Below are 16476 nucleotides of genomic sequence, written 5' to 3' on the forward strand. Positions count from 1 at the left end.
TGAATTTTGTGGTGGTCCCATAGAAATGATGTTAACGAAGGTCTGTACAACTGTTTCAGCAGATGAGCATTTTAAGTATGAAGTCTCTTAGAAAAGTCTCTGTAAAATTTGAAATTCTAACTATTAGGAAAGTATTTAAAGAAGCCACTACAAAATGTCCACTTTCCCAATTTAAGATTATAAAATGGGAAGAAAGCAAACAACTAATATGTAAATCTGACTTAATTTAAATCATGATGTGAAATTTTAAAATCCAGTTTGAAAAGAGATATTTTATCCACCTTGGAACTTAATGGATTCTGCAGGTCAGCAGAGTGTTCACCTGTGGAGTTGCACAGGGCTCTGTTTTCTTCTTAGCATGTTCATGAAGCTGGGAAGGGTATATGTGCGGTAATCGGTCTCAGCTATCAGTAACATATAGATGAAACTTAGCTCTATATATCCTTTACTTTTTTGTTGCACATCCAGCCCAGAGCTCATGAAGGCCAAAACCTTGGCCAAAACAATGGCCAAAACCTCTGACAAGATGGAGTTCAGTCTCCTAACCTTTCTCTGGTGTAAGAAGTCCGCCAGTGACTTGATCTGTGGACACATTCACTTAGTAGAGGATGCTGTGATGATGACACAAGCATTTCACTCTTTCTAATTGCATCGTCTCTAGCCTGTATAGGTTAAGCTTCAGCTAGCTGTCCCTTTCATCTCTGTCAGATGCTGGGATGGTTAATTTAAAGAAAATGACTAAGAAGTGGTTTGTTACTATACCTGCCTTTTGCTACCCCTAGCCAATTCTAGTAGCTTCAAAATCACATTTTTCTTGCCAGTTTCCTTTAAGTTTGGAAGACTGACTCAAACAGGAGAAAATGACTAAGATGCTATCCTGTGCAAAAAGTAAAACTGAAAACTTCCTTGGAGGTACTTTTTAACAATAGTATGTAAACTGTTTCCATACAGAAATTTAAGTTGCCTGTATTGTTTTAATATATTTATTATTCTGGAAAAGGGGATGAAAAATGAGGTGGCAAAATCTGAAGATGACTTAATTTTAGATTACTGAGGGCTAAATAGGATTTTGAGGAACTTCATAAGGATCTAGCAAAGCTAGGTGATAGGGCAACAGTAGCAGATGAAATTCAGTGTAGGCAAATGCAAGGTAATTTACGGTGGAAGGAATGAATAAAACTACTTGCGCACACTGGGAACAATGTTCTGTTCAACCTGCTAATACATGTGAAAACTATATAAACTGTCTTGTCTTCGCTAAGAGTTTACCTCAGTTAGTTACACGTGCTAGCTAACATGAGGTAAGAGCACATATTTTATCTTAATATGGATGTATCCTAAGAGAATCTAAGTTGGAACAGAACTGAACCTATAAAGTGTGTGTGTAAAAAGCCTATCTAACTTAACTTGTGATGAAGTATAAGGTAGAGACTAAATGTGTGTAGACTTAGTTGTTTTATAATCCTATAATCGCTGAAGTTTTGTTTCAACTACTAAATAAAAATACTTTGGTTTAAGATGATTGTTGGTCAGTATTGCTGTTCATAAGTTCCTAAAGAGAACATCAAACAGGTACCCAAATAGAGATGGGCCTGCACTAGAATAAGCAATTACAAATCTACAACTACATCTCAGGCTGAACAGAAATTGCATCTGGAGACAGATGATGGCAAGAGGCTTAATATCTGAGAAGGGAGCTCTCTGAGGTGTAGTTAGCCCCATAATATCGCTATAGATATAGCGGTAGAAGTGGCGTGTGAGAAGGGATTTGAAAAAGCAGAGGTTAGTAGATGCATGGAGTAATTCAAGGAGGCTATTCATTACATAAATGTTTCCATGCCACCTTTTTATGGGAGAAGTAGGAAAAGTGGGTAGTCAAGACTGGTGTCATTGGCAGAATGTGAGGAGGGGGTGATGCACTGAATTGAGTTTTCTCCCTTGGGGCGTTCAGGTAGGGTGACCAGATGTCCCGATTTTTATAGGGACAGTCCCGATTTTTGGGTCTTTTTCTCACATAGGCACCTGTTACCCCCCCACCTCCTGTCCCAATTTTTGACACTTGCTATCTGGTCAGCCTAAGTTCAGGGGAGGGACATCTAGGGTCATCAATATAGAATCATAAAATCATAGAATATCAGGGTTGGAAGGGACCCCAGAAGGTCATCTAGTCCAACCACCTGCTCGAAGCAGGACCAATTCCCAGTTAAATCATCCCAGCCAGGGCTTTGTCAAGCCTGACCTTAAAAACCTCTAAGGAAGGAGATTCTACCACCTCCCTAGGTAACGCATTCCAGTGTTTCACCACCCTTTTAGTGAAAAAGTTTTTCCTAATATCCAATCTAAACCTCCCCCATTGCAACTTGAGACCATTACTCCTCGTTCTGTCATCTGCTACCATTGAGAACAGTCTAGAGCCATCCCCTTTGGGACCCCCTTTCAGGTAGTTGAAAGCAGCTATCAAATCCCCCCTCATTCTTCTCTTCTGCAGACTAAACAATCCCAGCTCCCTCAGCCTCTCCTCATAAGTCATGTGCTCTAGACCCCTAATCATTTTTGTTGCCCTTCGCTGGACTCTCTCTAATTTATCCACATCCTTCTTGTAGTGTGGGGCCCAAAACTGGACACTACTCCAGATGAGGCCTCACCAGTGTCGAATAGAGGGGAACGATCACGTCCCTCGATCTGCTCGCTATGCCCCTACTTATACATCCCAAAATGCCATTGGCCTTCTTGGCAACAAGGGCACACTGCTGACTCATATCCAGCTTCTCGTCCACTGTCACCCCTAGGTCCTTTTCCGCAGAACTGCTGCCTAGCCATTCGGTCCCTAGTCTGTAGCGGTGCATTGGATTCTTCCATCCTAAGTGTAGGACCCTGCACTTATCCTTATTGAACCTCATCAGATTTCTTTTGGCCCAATCCTCCAATTTGTCTAGGTCCTTCTGTATCCTATCCCTCCCCTCCAGCGTATCTACCACTCCTCCCAGTTTAGTATCATCCGCAAATTTGCTGAGAGTGCAATCCACACCATCCTCCAGATCATTTATGAAGATATTGAACAAAACCGGCCCGAGGACCGACCCCTGGGGCACTCCACTTGACACCGGCTGCCAACTAGACATGGAGCCATTGATCACTACCCGTTGAGCCCGACAATCTAGCCAGCTTTCTACCCACCTTATAGTGCATTCATCCAGCCCATACTTCCTTAACTTGCTGACAAGAATACTGTGGGAGACCGTGTCAAAAGCTTTGCTAAAGTCAAGAAACAATACATCCACTGCTTTCCCTTCATCCACAGAACCAGTAATCTCATCATAAAAGGCGATTAGATTAGTCAGGCATGACCTTCCCTTGGTGAATCCATGCTGACTGTTCCTGATCACTTTCCTCTCATGTAAGTGCTTCAGGATTGATTCTTTGAGGACCTGCTCCATGATTTTTCCAGGGACTGAGGTGAGGCTGACTGGCCTGTAGTTCCCAGGATCCTCCTTCTTCCCTTTTTTAAAGATTGGTACTACATTAGCCTTTTTCCAGTCATCCGGGACTTCCCCCGTTCGCCACGAGTTTTCAAAGATAATGGCCAAGGGCTCTGCAATCACAGCCGCCAATTCCTTCAGCACTTCAGCATATACCCTGAGTCAGGGTGGACTGATTTTAAATCAGTGATTTTTAAGTCACCAGTTTTAATCACGATTTAAATGAGCACATCAGAACAGAAAATATTATATTGGCTTCCAAAAATAGTGAATCTTACTTATACTTATACCTCAAGCTGGTTCATAATAGATGAAACAGTTAAATTAACTGCTACTCAGTACTGACAGATTAAAAAATTCTAGCGTTGAATCTACCCTGGCGATTTGAAATTTGAGTATTTACTGACCAGATATATTTCTAAGGAAAAACTGAAATACACTAAACAACATAGACTATACAACATAAAAGTAAATTGTACACCTTCAATGCTGCATTTGAAATTGGTATTCAAAAGGCAAACAAAGGCTATTGCATGAGTTAAATACCTCAAAGTTATGAACACCTCAGGAGTGGAGATGGTTTGCAACTCTGAAATGTTCATAACTTTGAACAAAATGTTATGGTTTTTAAAAATTTACAACTGAACATTGACTCAGTACAGCTTTGAAACTTTACTATGCAGAAGGAAAATGCTACTTTTCCCTTTATATTTTAGTAGTTTACGTTTAACACAGTACTAAACTGTGTTTTGTTTTTTTAAATCTCTGCTACTGCCTGATTGCGTACTTCCGGTTCCAAATGAGATGTGTTGTTGGCTGGTCAGTTCGTAACTCTGGTGTTTGTAACTCTGAGGTTCTACTATATGGCTTTCTTGTTAACATACTATAACTTCATTGTAGTAAAGAATATCTAAAGCAAGGTGGACTTGTGTCATACGGAGAAGTGGGGATGTTTGTAGACCATGTGGGATTCCATTTTGAAATACCTTTCTACAGAAATGAAATATTGGGGAAAATCTTTGACAGCAAAGGGCTGTTCACACCTATTATATAAATAACGCTGCTGTTTGACTTTCTTCTTAAAATTCGTAGGTTTTTAGGGACCCATAAAAGGAACTTTATTTGACTTGGTGGTAAAATATTAACAGTTGTTGGAGTCTTGTCTGTATTACAGCTTCTGCTGGTGCTAACAGTGATGCAGCTGAGCTGGTGGGTAGCGTCAGTGGTATTCCCTAGTATAAATGAAGGCCAAGTGATTCCCAGCAACCAGCAAAGTCCCTGACCTAAAATCTGTTTCTCTATTTCCCAAACCATCCACAAAGCTGTATGTTCTTGCATACCTACTTCTGGAAAATCTGGCTCACTATTGTGCTCAATTTCAGCTACTACTATATAGCTAAGGGACAGCACTGTAATAGTGATACTTACTATATTTTTTTGACAGTTCAGTCAGTTACGGGAAATGAACAAAACTGGTGAATGTCAATATTGGAGATCTGTATGTCCGATTTCTAGTCTCTTGAAGGTATCCACAGTACATGGAAGAGTTTTGGAAGTCACTTTGGGAGATGTCTCTCTTGTCTCCAACAGATTGGATACAACTTCATGTGAAGATCCTGCACTAGAAGGATTTTTTTTTTTTAAGTAGACATTTTTGGCTGTGATTCTCTTAAATTACAAGTGAGGAGATCCCTGCTTTGAGACACTTCCAACTGAATGTAAACTGCAATACAAATCAGGCATGAGGGCGGGAACAACTATGAGAATAAATGAAAAATACTTTAGGAGATATTTGAAAGAGATGTTGCCTACAAAGAGAGAGTGTTGGAGACCATGTGAAAAAGGTATGAAGTAATGAGCAGCAGGAGGAAATAAGGGCACACAAAGGAGAGAGAATTAGTTAGAGAATAAATCATTAGAAAGTCTTGAGTGTGGGGAATAAAAACTAACCTGTAAAATAAGTGGAGCAATGCAGAACTTTGAGGATGTGGCCAAAGAGCTGGAACTCGATGTGAAGAGAAGAGATTGTCGTGAGATGTCATCTTGTATTCCTGCAAGTTTCATTACCTGATGCTACTGTTTACATTTTCCAACACCTACATCAGGACAGGCTATGTAAAATGGTAATCTGTGGAACTAGTGTGTGTATATATATATTCAGGAGGAAATGTTTTAATACACTTATCTCCGCCTTGTAAACAATCCAGAGCACTGTGGAAGGTACCTCATTCTTGTAATTAATTCACAGCACCGAGCAGAATGCCAAAACTTTTGCTACTACACCATAAACAAGCAGAATTTCTAATCTTCCTCTCGGGGTGGACATATTCATTGATTAGTAATATCACTCACATGATTCTCAACTGTTCAAAGAAAAGGGAGAAACTAGATCCTTCTGTGGGAACACCTTTTCTAAGCTCAGCAAAAGGGTCAGTTGAACAGTGTAGGTTTTTCCCCTTCTGTGCCTGGTGCAAGTTTTCTGTTTCTGGTTTGTCTTTCGGGCTTACTTACCATGCATATTTTGGCTTTGTTAAAACTTCATCTTCCACTAACTTTGTAATTTAGTTACTAATGTGGCCAGCTCTAAACATAGTTAAAACTCTGGGAGCAGTACCTGGCTAAATGTTTCTCTCTTACCAGAACCCTATGCTGGCACGTAGCTGTCCTCTTGTAACTGGTTCAACACACTTGTTTTTGGCATTTAACCAAGACATCCTGTGACCAGTTTGGCTTGTCCATCTTCCCTTTAATGTTTGTGGTGCCCCACATGCTGCTCTGTATGACCTCCAGATATTATGTCCCCTGCTGGAGAACACTGGAGTAGCTTCTGCTGATTTTTCAGAGTGCACCGTGATAGTGTGGGTACAGGTGCACAAACATGGTTGTGATACAGAAAAGATGCTGTTTGGACACGCACTGTACAGGGTTTCTTGTTAATGATTAATGCAATAGTTTAAAATGCAGTTTTATAACAGATTAGAAAGTTAATAGGTGGACCGTCTTAAGTAGAAGACAGACGTGGTTGTAATTTTTCACAAGTAAAATGCAGGTACTTATATGCAGTAACTGTGTAGCATACTTGTATTTCTATCAGGGCAAATTGTAAAGGATATTTTCAGGACACTAATATAAATTCAGTCAAGCTGGTAAGGAAATGTATCCAACTAAAAATAAGCAAAACCCATGGATAAAACTAAACAAAATTCTTATTCAAAGGTACACGCATTATGAAAGTCCCACTCTAACTGAAACTTGCCAAATTTAACAGTACAAGGTTTTCTAGCTAGCTGTACACTCCAAAAAAAGTGTCTTCTAAAGAGCCAGTCAAAAATCATTGCACAAAGTAACCATATAAAGTCAATAAGCTGTTCAAAATGCTAATATTTTATACAGAGAACTAGTGTTGTGCTGTACATTTGGAGGCCAGCACATAAGTGCTTTGAGAAACTGAACCAAGGAACTGGGAAAGCTGGTTTACTTTCAGCCCTGAAACAGGTTAGGTGAACACTGATTTGAGAAAAATCTGAATGTTGGGAGTTATACAATGTAAATCTCTGAAAATTTGTGCAGAGCACCTACATGCCACTGGCCCTGTAATCATTCTAAACAGCAACTGATCTGAGGCTAGAAATGGTTGCAGGCATACCTCTGATCAAATGTGCCCTAAGATGACCTTGTTACTCCTTAGAAGGCTTAGAACTTCCATTCAGACACATCTGTCCATTTAGACTTAATTGTTTTATACACTGGCTGATGAAGGAAACCTTATTTAAAGCTGTACACGCATTCCTAGGTTTTTTAATCCATGTCACAAAAGTTGGAATCGCCTTTAACAAAGTTTGTGGACAAGTGTCTTATCAAAGGGACATGAAAGACTGGATAAAATATTGCATACAGTACTGAGAAGTGCTGATCCTACGTTTTGCTGGGATAAAGGGTGAGTCAACACAACCATCTTAAATTTAGGGGAGGGAGGTTTGTTTCGTAGTGGAAGAAGTAATTGTCATCTGGAATAAAACTTCATTGTGATGAATTTAAGATTTTTACGAAGAAGTAATTCAAGGTGTCTTACTGTGCAGCAGAGCAACTTCTCTGCCATCTCTTATTACTTACTGTTAATCAAAACTGAAATTGTTGCTACTATAGTACAGCAGCTTCCTTCTGCCTGCCTATAACTTCTGAATAGTTGAATGTCAGGAAAGACCATTTTGTTTGGGTAGGATATCCGAGCCTTTTAAATTGTGCTTTGAAGAAAACTTGTTAAAGATGGACCGTGGCAAATCTTATCACGTTACTACTTCAGAATTTTTTCCAAATTGGAAACTATTAAATAAAAAGGTTAACTAACATAGCTAAACTTCAATAGCAGAACTGTTCCACAACATTGGTATTTTCTGTTTTTCTCATTAAATATTACCTGTTGTGCTGTGAAAGGTACAGTCTGTGCAATAGTTATTGTTGCTGTTTGAACCTTAACTCTTGCTTTTCTTGCCTCTTTTGACAGGGCTATGTCTACAGTTGATGTCCCTCAGTTTGGACTACTGAGGGGTGTATAGCCGTGTGCACCAAAGTGCTGCATTGTAACTCCCCCTGTGTGGATACTGCAGGCACAAACTAAAAGGCTCCTAATTTGCATTAATGCAGACTAGGAACCTGTTTGTTTGCATCTGCAAGATCCGGGTAGGGGAGGAATGACAATGCAACACTTTGGTGCACACTGCTATATATGCCCTAGCAGTCTAAACTGTGAGGCAGTGTAGATAAGCCCTAAACTACGTTGACTGTGCTGACTTAATGTTGCATTAATGATGCCATCTCATTTTCATGTGCTTTATTACTTTTTTTTTAAAACTGTGTTAAATGTGAGTCTCTCTACTACACTGGGCAGCTCACACCATAGTGAGGTAATTTTGAGTGAAGCTGGGAGTGTTGCTGATGACACTTTTTTGCCTAAAGACACTTTTTTTGGCAGTCTGCATTATGCTGTCAACTTCACAATGGAAATTCTGGAAATATTTTTCTAACTTTTAGAACTTTAAGAATGAAAACTGTCACAAACACGGAGACTTTTTAAAATTATAGGATTGGCTTAGCTATTCTTTTCAAACCTGAATTTCTCTTCTGTTCCTGATGCTAAGCCTATGCAGATTTTGGTGGCTTTAATATTTGCTATGTTTCAATGAAACTTCTATCATTTCTGTTTGTGCAAATTCTAGTGGGAGTCCTTGCCACTTCACAATCGCTTGATCAGGCAAGACAAGTATGTAGAGACATCAGTGACTTGCTTTCACTGAGCTCTGCTGAAAAACTTTAAACATTATTCGTTTATATTACACTAGTATCTAGGATGTGCTGCTTGGGCATATGCTAAGTGAGTGAGGTTTTTTCAGTCACTGCTTTATTTTTAATTTCCCAAGCTGAGCTGTTTGTAGGCCTGTTTTTTCTTTTCTTTTCTTTTTTTTTTTTCTTTTTGAAAAGTTGGAATATATCACAATGGGGAAAAGAATGTACACGTTTCCCCATAGCACACACAATCTATAATTGCAGAGATTTTTTTCCAAAAGAAATTTTATCTGTGGACAGAGTCACGTTCCTAGCTTAACAACTGTGTATGTTTAAAGAAAATCGGAATGTGAAAATTGGGTGCTGAAATCCGAACTGCTTTGTAACATTAGTTATATTGGATATCACTGGGCATCTACATTTTGTATCTTATTTAGTAATATGAGGCTACTTTTTAAATTTTTGTCTTTTGTACTCCTCCTTAGCAATTTGTCTGTTTCCACTTTCTTGTAGGCTTTTTTTTTTTTTTTTTTGATTTTCAGGTCATTAAAGAGCTCCTGATGGTGCCATAGTTAGGCTTTTACTATTCTTCTGATCTTTCCTTCACATTGGGATTGCCTGCAGTGGTTGTGCCTTAAATATTGCCTCCTTAAGAAACTGCCAGCTCTCCTGAACTCCTTTTTCCATTAGATTGCCCTTCCCTGGGACCTTATCCCTATCATTTCTGAGTTTGTCTGCTTTTATTGAAATCCATTGTCTTTATTGTGTTGCTTACACTCCTTCCATTTTGTGATCACCCAAGTTGCCTTCAGTTTCTTTACCAATTTCTCCCTCTTAGTCGTTTTCAATTAGTTTCTACCTATCTCCCCTTTCTGAAATAAAAAGTTGTCCCTTATACATTCCAAAAACTTATTAGAAATTTTGTGATTTGCCCTATTAGTTTTCCAACAGACGTCTGGGTAGTTAGTCCCACATTACTACTAGGTCTGTTTTTTTTGGATGTATCTTTTTTGTTCTAGAAATGCCTCATCCACCTCTTCTTCCTGATATGATGGTGTATAGTAGACCTTACCATGACATCACTCCCTTTTTGCCCCCCCCCCCACCTCTTTATCTTTACCCATAGATTTTCAACTGGTCTGCCTATCACCTCCTTGTGGACCTCAGAACAAGTGTGTATAGTCTAGATGTATAATGCAGGACCTCCTCCCTTTTTACCCTGCCTGTCCTTCCTGAACAAGTTATATCCCCCATACATGAGTGATGAGTTGTTACAGGCTGAAATTTAATACTTGGAGATGAGTTCACCACAAATATTCTGAAATTAAAACTTCTTGGTATGCAGTGCTCTATATCACAACATAATTTTTTGGAAATGTTGTCCTGGTTTATGTTTAATCAGTGGAATTATGTATTTTATAGTACCAATGTCTCTAGTATTTTGACAGGTTTCAGAGTAGCAGCCGTGTTAGTCCGTATTCGCAAAAAGAAAAGGAGTACTAGTGGCACCTTAGAGACTAACCAATTTATTTGAGCATAAGCTTTCGTGAGCTACAGCTCACTTCATCGGCTGCCTAGAATTTTGGACGAGGAAGACTTTTTTTTAAATCACTTTCCAGCTGATTTATTTAACACAAAGATTTAAATTCACCATCCTTGGCTAAATGATTAAATATTATTTTTTAAACATACTATCACTGCAAAGACATAAACTAGATACACAATATTCTGAACTCCTTAAAAGATAGGTGAGTCCTCCAGTATCCTGTAGATGCTCTGATATTTAATGCTCTAGCCATTTATTCCTGTTGAGTTATAACTGTCAAACATTAAAAAAGAAAACTGTCCAGCGGTGTATAATTTCAAAAGCAATTATTGAAAACAATTGGATATTTATTTCAATAGCACGTGACAATTCTTATTTTATACATTATTCACATTTTTTTAAAGAACAAGAGAAAATTAAAGGTAGTATACAAACAAGTATTTGCTCTTCTGAACTTTAAGTTTCTACAAAGATGTATTGGGCTAAAACAAATCTAAAATTGAGACAAACTTTAGTATTGTAAGATGCCTGTAATTTAAAAGGATTTTTTTTCCCCTCCCCCAGAAACTTTTTCACCAAAAGGACAAAGGAACTCAAACCTGCTCTCCACAGTGCTCCTGGCTGGAAATTATTTGGAAAAGTCCCTCCTAGAGAAAACTTTCAAAAAGATTCCAAAATAATTCAGCAGGTGAGTAACTATCTCATAGTTTTAGGTATGAAATTTTGGTTCTTTTAGGAATGAGTTTGATTCTTAGTAGATGTCCCCGTCATAATTATCAGTAACTGGCACCCAGCTTGACAGTCAGAAGAACCTTTTTGAGTTTTGCCTTTCACTGAAAGAAAAATAGTTACATTTTTCCTTGTTTCTCAAGTAACTTTCCAAGCAGAGAATGGATACCTCAGCTCACTCAGTGAAACTTAATTCAATACAGAATAAACAAAGTTGTCTTCAGTACTTTGGAGATCAGTAGAAAGAAATGTATGAAAACCATTCATATGCATCCAGTTGTTCTAGCAGTACTAAAATATACTCTGATTTAAAGAACTAATGGTCTTTCAGTATTTACAAACTTTCCCCACATTCTAAATGACTTGTAAGCAAACTAATGTTGTATTATAAGATTGTGGGAGAGAGCTTGGTGACTGGATATATTAAGACAAAACTTGGCATACCATTCCAAATCAGGTTAGAAAGACTCAGGCCTGGTCTTCACAAGGAGAAAAGATGTGGGTTTTATTTTATCGTGTTAGCTGATATATGATAAAATCCTAATGTGGAAAAGACTGTTTATGGTTTTAAAAATACCCTAGTGGTTTACCTCAACCTGTTAACATCTGTGAGAACTCACACACTGCCTTATCACTAGAATCTTATCTGTTAGCAAACACACGATTAAAAACAAAAACTAGGTTTTTTTCCGAGTGTGGATACACAATCACTGTCTACAGACAATGCACAGATCTGGTTAGATTCAGTCCTAGGTGAAGTTAGAGTACCTTGAGCCCCACAAGAAGCCATGTGAAAAGTCTGCCCAGATGGGAGTCTGTAGTGGTCAAAGCGTCTGGAACTTCTGCTTGGCTAGTAACTCGTCTATCGATTATAATGCCTTATTGTCTTTTATGTTCATTCCTGTATATTTTTAGTGTACTATTCCTCTGCTAGTACGTACAAATGCCACTGCTTTATTAAAGTGAATAATTGGTAGTAATACAATATTAATGTTTGAAAATACGAAACACATGAATGTGTCCCTGCAGTTCAAAGGCAGTATGATGTGCTGACTTAGTGAATTTGAGTTCCTTTCTGTTGTGCTGGCGGAGGCAGTAACCTTGTTTTATGCTACAAGCGCACAGCTAAGGCTCTGCAGCTGTGCTGCTATAGTGTGTGTAGGTCCCACATTCCCGGAAGGGGTTTTCTCATTGATGCGTGTAATTCACCTCTCTGAGAAGCAGTAGCTAGGTCAGTGGAAGAATTCTCCTATTGACCTAGCTGCTTCTACAGTGGGGGTTTGGTTGACCTAACTGCATTGCATATGGTGTGAAATTTTTTCACTGCCCTGAACGATATAGCTAGGTTGATCTAATTTCTAGGTGTAGACCAGACCCGAGTGACCTGAGGGAGAGCTTCCCCCTCCCCCCCGCCTTTCTGTGACTTCTCTTCTCTCTTGCTTCTCTTCCCCCCCTGCCCCATGCTCCTCCAACGGTTGCAATTGACAAGCTATGGAGGGAGCTATGTTCTGTCATCCTTTTTTCTTTTTTTCTTAAAAAAAAAAAAGGGGGGGGGGGCCAACAACCAAACAAAAAAAAAACTTCAACAGGAACCCTTTGTGAAGCAGTGAAGTGAAAAATGGGAAGGTTTTTCGGGAGCTTGAACTCCCAGTGGGATGGGAAATATCAGTCATAGAATCCTGTAGTGTTTTGCTATGAGCTGCCAAAAAAAAAAGTCACTTGCACTGAAATCGCAACAGTGTTTAAACAGGACTCGCTGGGATAAATGATAAACCAAACTCTATTTTAAGATATCACTTCCTTAGATTAAGCAATAAAAGTTGTATGTTTTTGTTTGAGATACTTTCATATGTACAATATTTAAAAAGTGTGCATCTTCAAGTGTAGTTTTTCCTTCAATTTGAATGTTAATGGTAGCTTCCTTAATTGTGAAAAGAAGTGTTCTCTAAAAGTATCTGCTATTAACATTCTTGGCTCTCTGTCTCCAATAAATACTATATGCTGAGAATCCAGAGGTTTCTGGTTTCTTGTCTTCGGAGTAGAGGTGGTGGACTATACAGTTTCCAGTCATCAGTTCCTCTTTTCTTGCAGTGAAGGAGGTTGCTCTTGAGACAGATCACAGTCCATCAGATCAGCAAATTTACTTCTTCCTTCTACTCCCCCTCAGTGAATATCTGCTTCACTTTTTGTTACATTCAAAATGAGACTTCTATTAGTAACTTTGAATTGATGAATGCATCCTCTTTTCTGTTCATCTAGATATTGTATAGTATTTAGGTAATATCTTAGATAAGACAACACAACCATCCACCTTCAGTGTTTTAATGGCTTCAGATTATTGTTCTAGTGTACTGTCAGCATTCCAGCCACAGCAAGAGACTTTACAACATGAGTACACATTTGGCTGATCTGAATTATGGGAGGCAGCACCTGACCTGAGATTCCAAACTTGAGACATTTCCTGATTATGTGCCTTGAAAATCCACATCAATAGTGGGACCTTTTCCAGAAGTGGTACCACTCCCTCTAAGCAAGCAGCTTCTGTGCAAACTCAGCCTTGTCTCTTGGAAAATTTTGGCCCACTTTGTTAATCCAGCAAGGATTCTAATGGATGAAGGTGCATTTTACTAAAGATAATTTCACCTTTAGTACCTGGTCTAAATTGTGTTGCCTACAATAATACAATAATACATTGATGATGACAGGAAGTAGAAAACTGGGGGGAACATATGGAAGCGTGTAAAGTCTCTGAGGTGTGGTTTGTGTGCTAAAGCCCTTCTTTCATTGCTGCTGTTCCGTGGCTTGCAGGAGGTGCTGGGAGGAATGGGGACAGGGTGTGCTGGGGTGAGAGGGCAGAACTGGGCAGGAAGAGGTTGGGCTGAAGTGGGGCTTTTGGAGAAGTGGAGTGGGTGCGGGGCCTGGAGCTGAGAGGAGCTTGAGCACCCCGGGGAAAGTTGGAAACCAGTGCCTGTGGGTACACCTATGGACCACTTGCACAAAATGCTTGTGGCCTTGTATTATTACTTGTTTGAAAAGTCCAATGAGAATATGCTAAATATGCCTTCCCAAAGTGCCGACAGGTCAGGCTGGGTGTTCAACAGTGGCGTTGTCTTGGCTGAGGCAGGCCACCAGAGAGAGCATGCTTACATCAGTCTTTGTGTCATTGGTGGAAAGCCTTACCAATCCAAGGCCAGGTCAACATTACAGATTTATATCGGTATAACTAACACTTAGGGGTGTGAAAAATCCACATCCTTCAGCGACGTAATTATAGCAGCCTAACCTCCCATGTAGACAGTGCCATGTCGACAGGAGAGCTTCTGTCAACAAAGCTACCACCCTCTTGGGGAGGTGGATTAACTACATTGACAGGAGAAACTCTCCTGTTGGTGTAGGAGCATCTTCACTTAAGCGCTACAGTGATGCAGCTGCACTGTTGCAGAATTTTAAGTGTAGGCCTGCCCTTAAAACCATGGCCTCCCATAGCTGGGTGCTAATCTAAGGTCTTCTCCAAAATTGAGGTTCATATGGCTTTCATGGATTCCAAAGAAACAGTGGGGATGAGGAGGGGTTTGAAGACATAAATGAACTGTATGGTCTTTAGGAAAAAATCCAATCACAATCCTAGTAATTGGTTTATCTGTTTACATACCAAAACCATTTTTGCCGAGAGAGATTAAATATACTAATTCATAAATGAAAGCTGAGATTCTCCTATTTATATATTCTAGAGATCAGAGGGCTTGAAACGTAGAGGCAAGCTCTGCCTATTTAGCTAAAGGAGACTACAGATCTGAAAATGGACTTTTGATAATGTCTGGATTATAAGTAGCTTTCTCTCTCTATAAAGAGAGAAGATTTAAGAGTACAAAACTGCAATGAATAGGAAAAATCCCATAGTGACTAATAACAGAAATGAGGTTAGTGAAGTGGTGATGCCCCAAGTGGAACTTAATGGCAGTACCTGATATAAAACAAATAACTGGTATGGTAATTTATTGAGAAAGTTAAGCAAAAATAAATCATTAATGGGTTTGTGTTTTCAAAAAGGTCATTTGTTTTTTTTCTTTTAAAGGCATGCAAAATATATCTAAACGTATCCTTCCAATATTGCTGAGTAATTTAGAATGTCATTTGTATTTTCTTTTGTTATTGAGGTAACCATCCAACTCGGTGGAATTGGTTGGGGATCTTCAGTCTAAAAGACTTTTTTTTTTTAATGAGCTTCCACAAAATCAAAACTTTCTGTGGGGAAAAATTCAAATGAAATATTTTGCTTTCAGTCGGTTGGACCCAAGTCCGAATTCTTTTTTGGCATGTTAACTGACCCCGAGCACTTAATTTTGAGTTAGCTCAACATCCTACTGCATCTGTCTCTGTACCATAGCATCTCATGGGAATGGTAGTTCAAGTGCTTCATGTCCCCATTCTCTCCTGTGGTCTTGGCTTCTTGGCTGCACTATACCTTGCATTGTTGTCACCTCTGACTGAGCCACATCATGGGAGTAACCGGACTACAGTACATCAAGGGATGCATAATCCTGCCAGGGAGGCCAACCCATAGGAAAGAATAAGGGCATGATGCATCCAAACTACAGCTTCCATGAGGCACCATGGCACTGTAGGCAGATGCAGTTTAATGTTTAACTTACTTGAAACAGAACATTGTTTCAGGGAATGTCAAAATACTTTGAAAATGTTGAAATGAGATTTGTCAATACTTGCAAATCAGAAATTTTTTTGGAGTTCCTTATTCTGTGACATTTCGATATTTCAGCTATAATTTAGGCCTAAACTAAATGTGTGTTTGGGTTTTTTTGTGTTCAGCTGTACTAAGTCAACACTGAGGCCTCTTTAAATAATCATAGCACTCTAGGCCCTGGTCTACACTGGGAGGGAGGGTCGGTGTCGTAGCTGAAGTCTGTGTATCTTAGGCCGACTTATCTGGCTGTGAGGACGGTGGTGAGTCAACCGCTGCTGCTCCCCTGTCGACTCCGCTTCCACCTCTTGCGAGCTGGAGTTCCAGAGTCGACGGGGAGTGCATTCGGGGATCGATTATAGTGTCTAGACTAGTCGCAATAATCGATCCCTGATAGATCGATCACTAACCCGCCGATCCAGTGGGTAGTGAAGGCCTGCTGTAAGAGTTCAGAACCTGAAGATTTATCTTCACGGTATGCTTGTACAGTAGGCAGGTATTCCTGTTTCTACATATGGAGAAATTGATATCAATTAAATAGGGTTGCCCACCTACTCAGGTTTTCCCAAGATCACCCTCTGCTCTCTCTCCCCTCCCCCAACTTTTTTGAGGTAGTTGTCTCAGGAAATTTGTAAGGATGATCAGTTCACGCTGTCAGCTGTCCTGTGTTACGGGCTCAGGATAATCTCTGATACATCAGAGATGGCAACCCTAAAGGATGTGCTCAGGGTCACACAGCA

The 16476-nt window shown here is 39.6% G+C and overlaps 1 protein-coding gene across 7 annotated transcripts in view; it reads left to right on the forward strand.

The window, feature by feature from the left end:
* Positions 1-16476, forward strand: part of TBC1D12 (TBC1 domain family member 12) — a 95217-nt gene that overhangs the window by 20469 nt on the left and 58272 nt on the right. For 6 of the 7 annotated variants that reach the window (XM_043550722.1, XM_043550724.1, XM_043550723.1 and 3 more), the window contains exon 2: positions 10873-10996. The exons of the other annotated variant lie outside the window; for it this stretch is intronic. In XM_043550722.1, coding sequence (XP_043406657.1) covers positions 10873-10996 — 124 coding nt within the window. The remainder of the gene's footprint in view (positions 1-10872; positions 10997-16476) is intronic. 7 annotated transcript variants of the gene reach the window in all.

The sequence above is a fragment of the Chelonia mydas genome, chromosome 7, assembly GCF_015237465.2.
Source record: "Chelonia mydas isolate rCheMyd1 chromosome 7, rCheMyd1.pri.v2, whole genome shotgun sequence".
NCBI classification, from domain to species: domain Eukaryota; kingdom Metazoa; phylum Chordata; order Testudines; family Cheloniidae; genus Chelonia; species Chelonia mydas.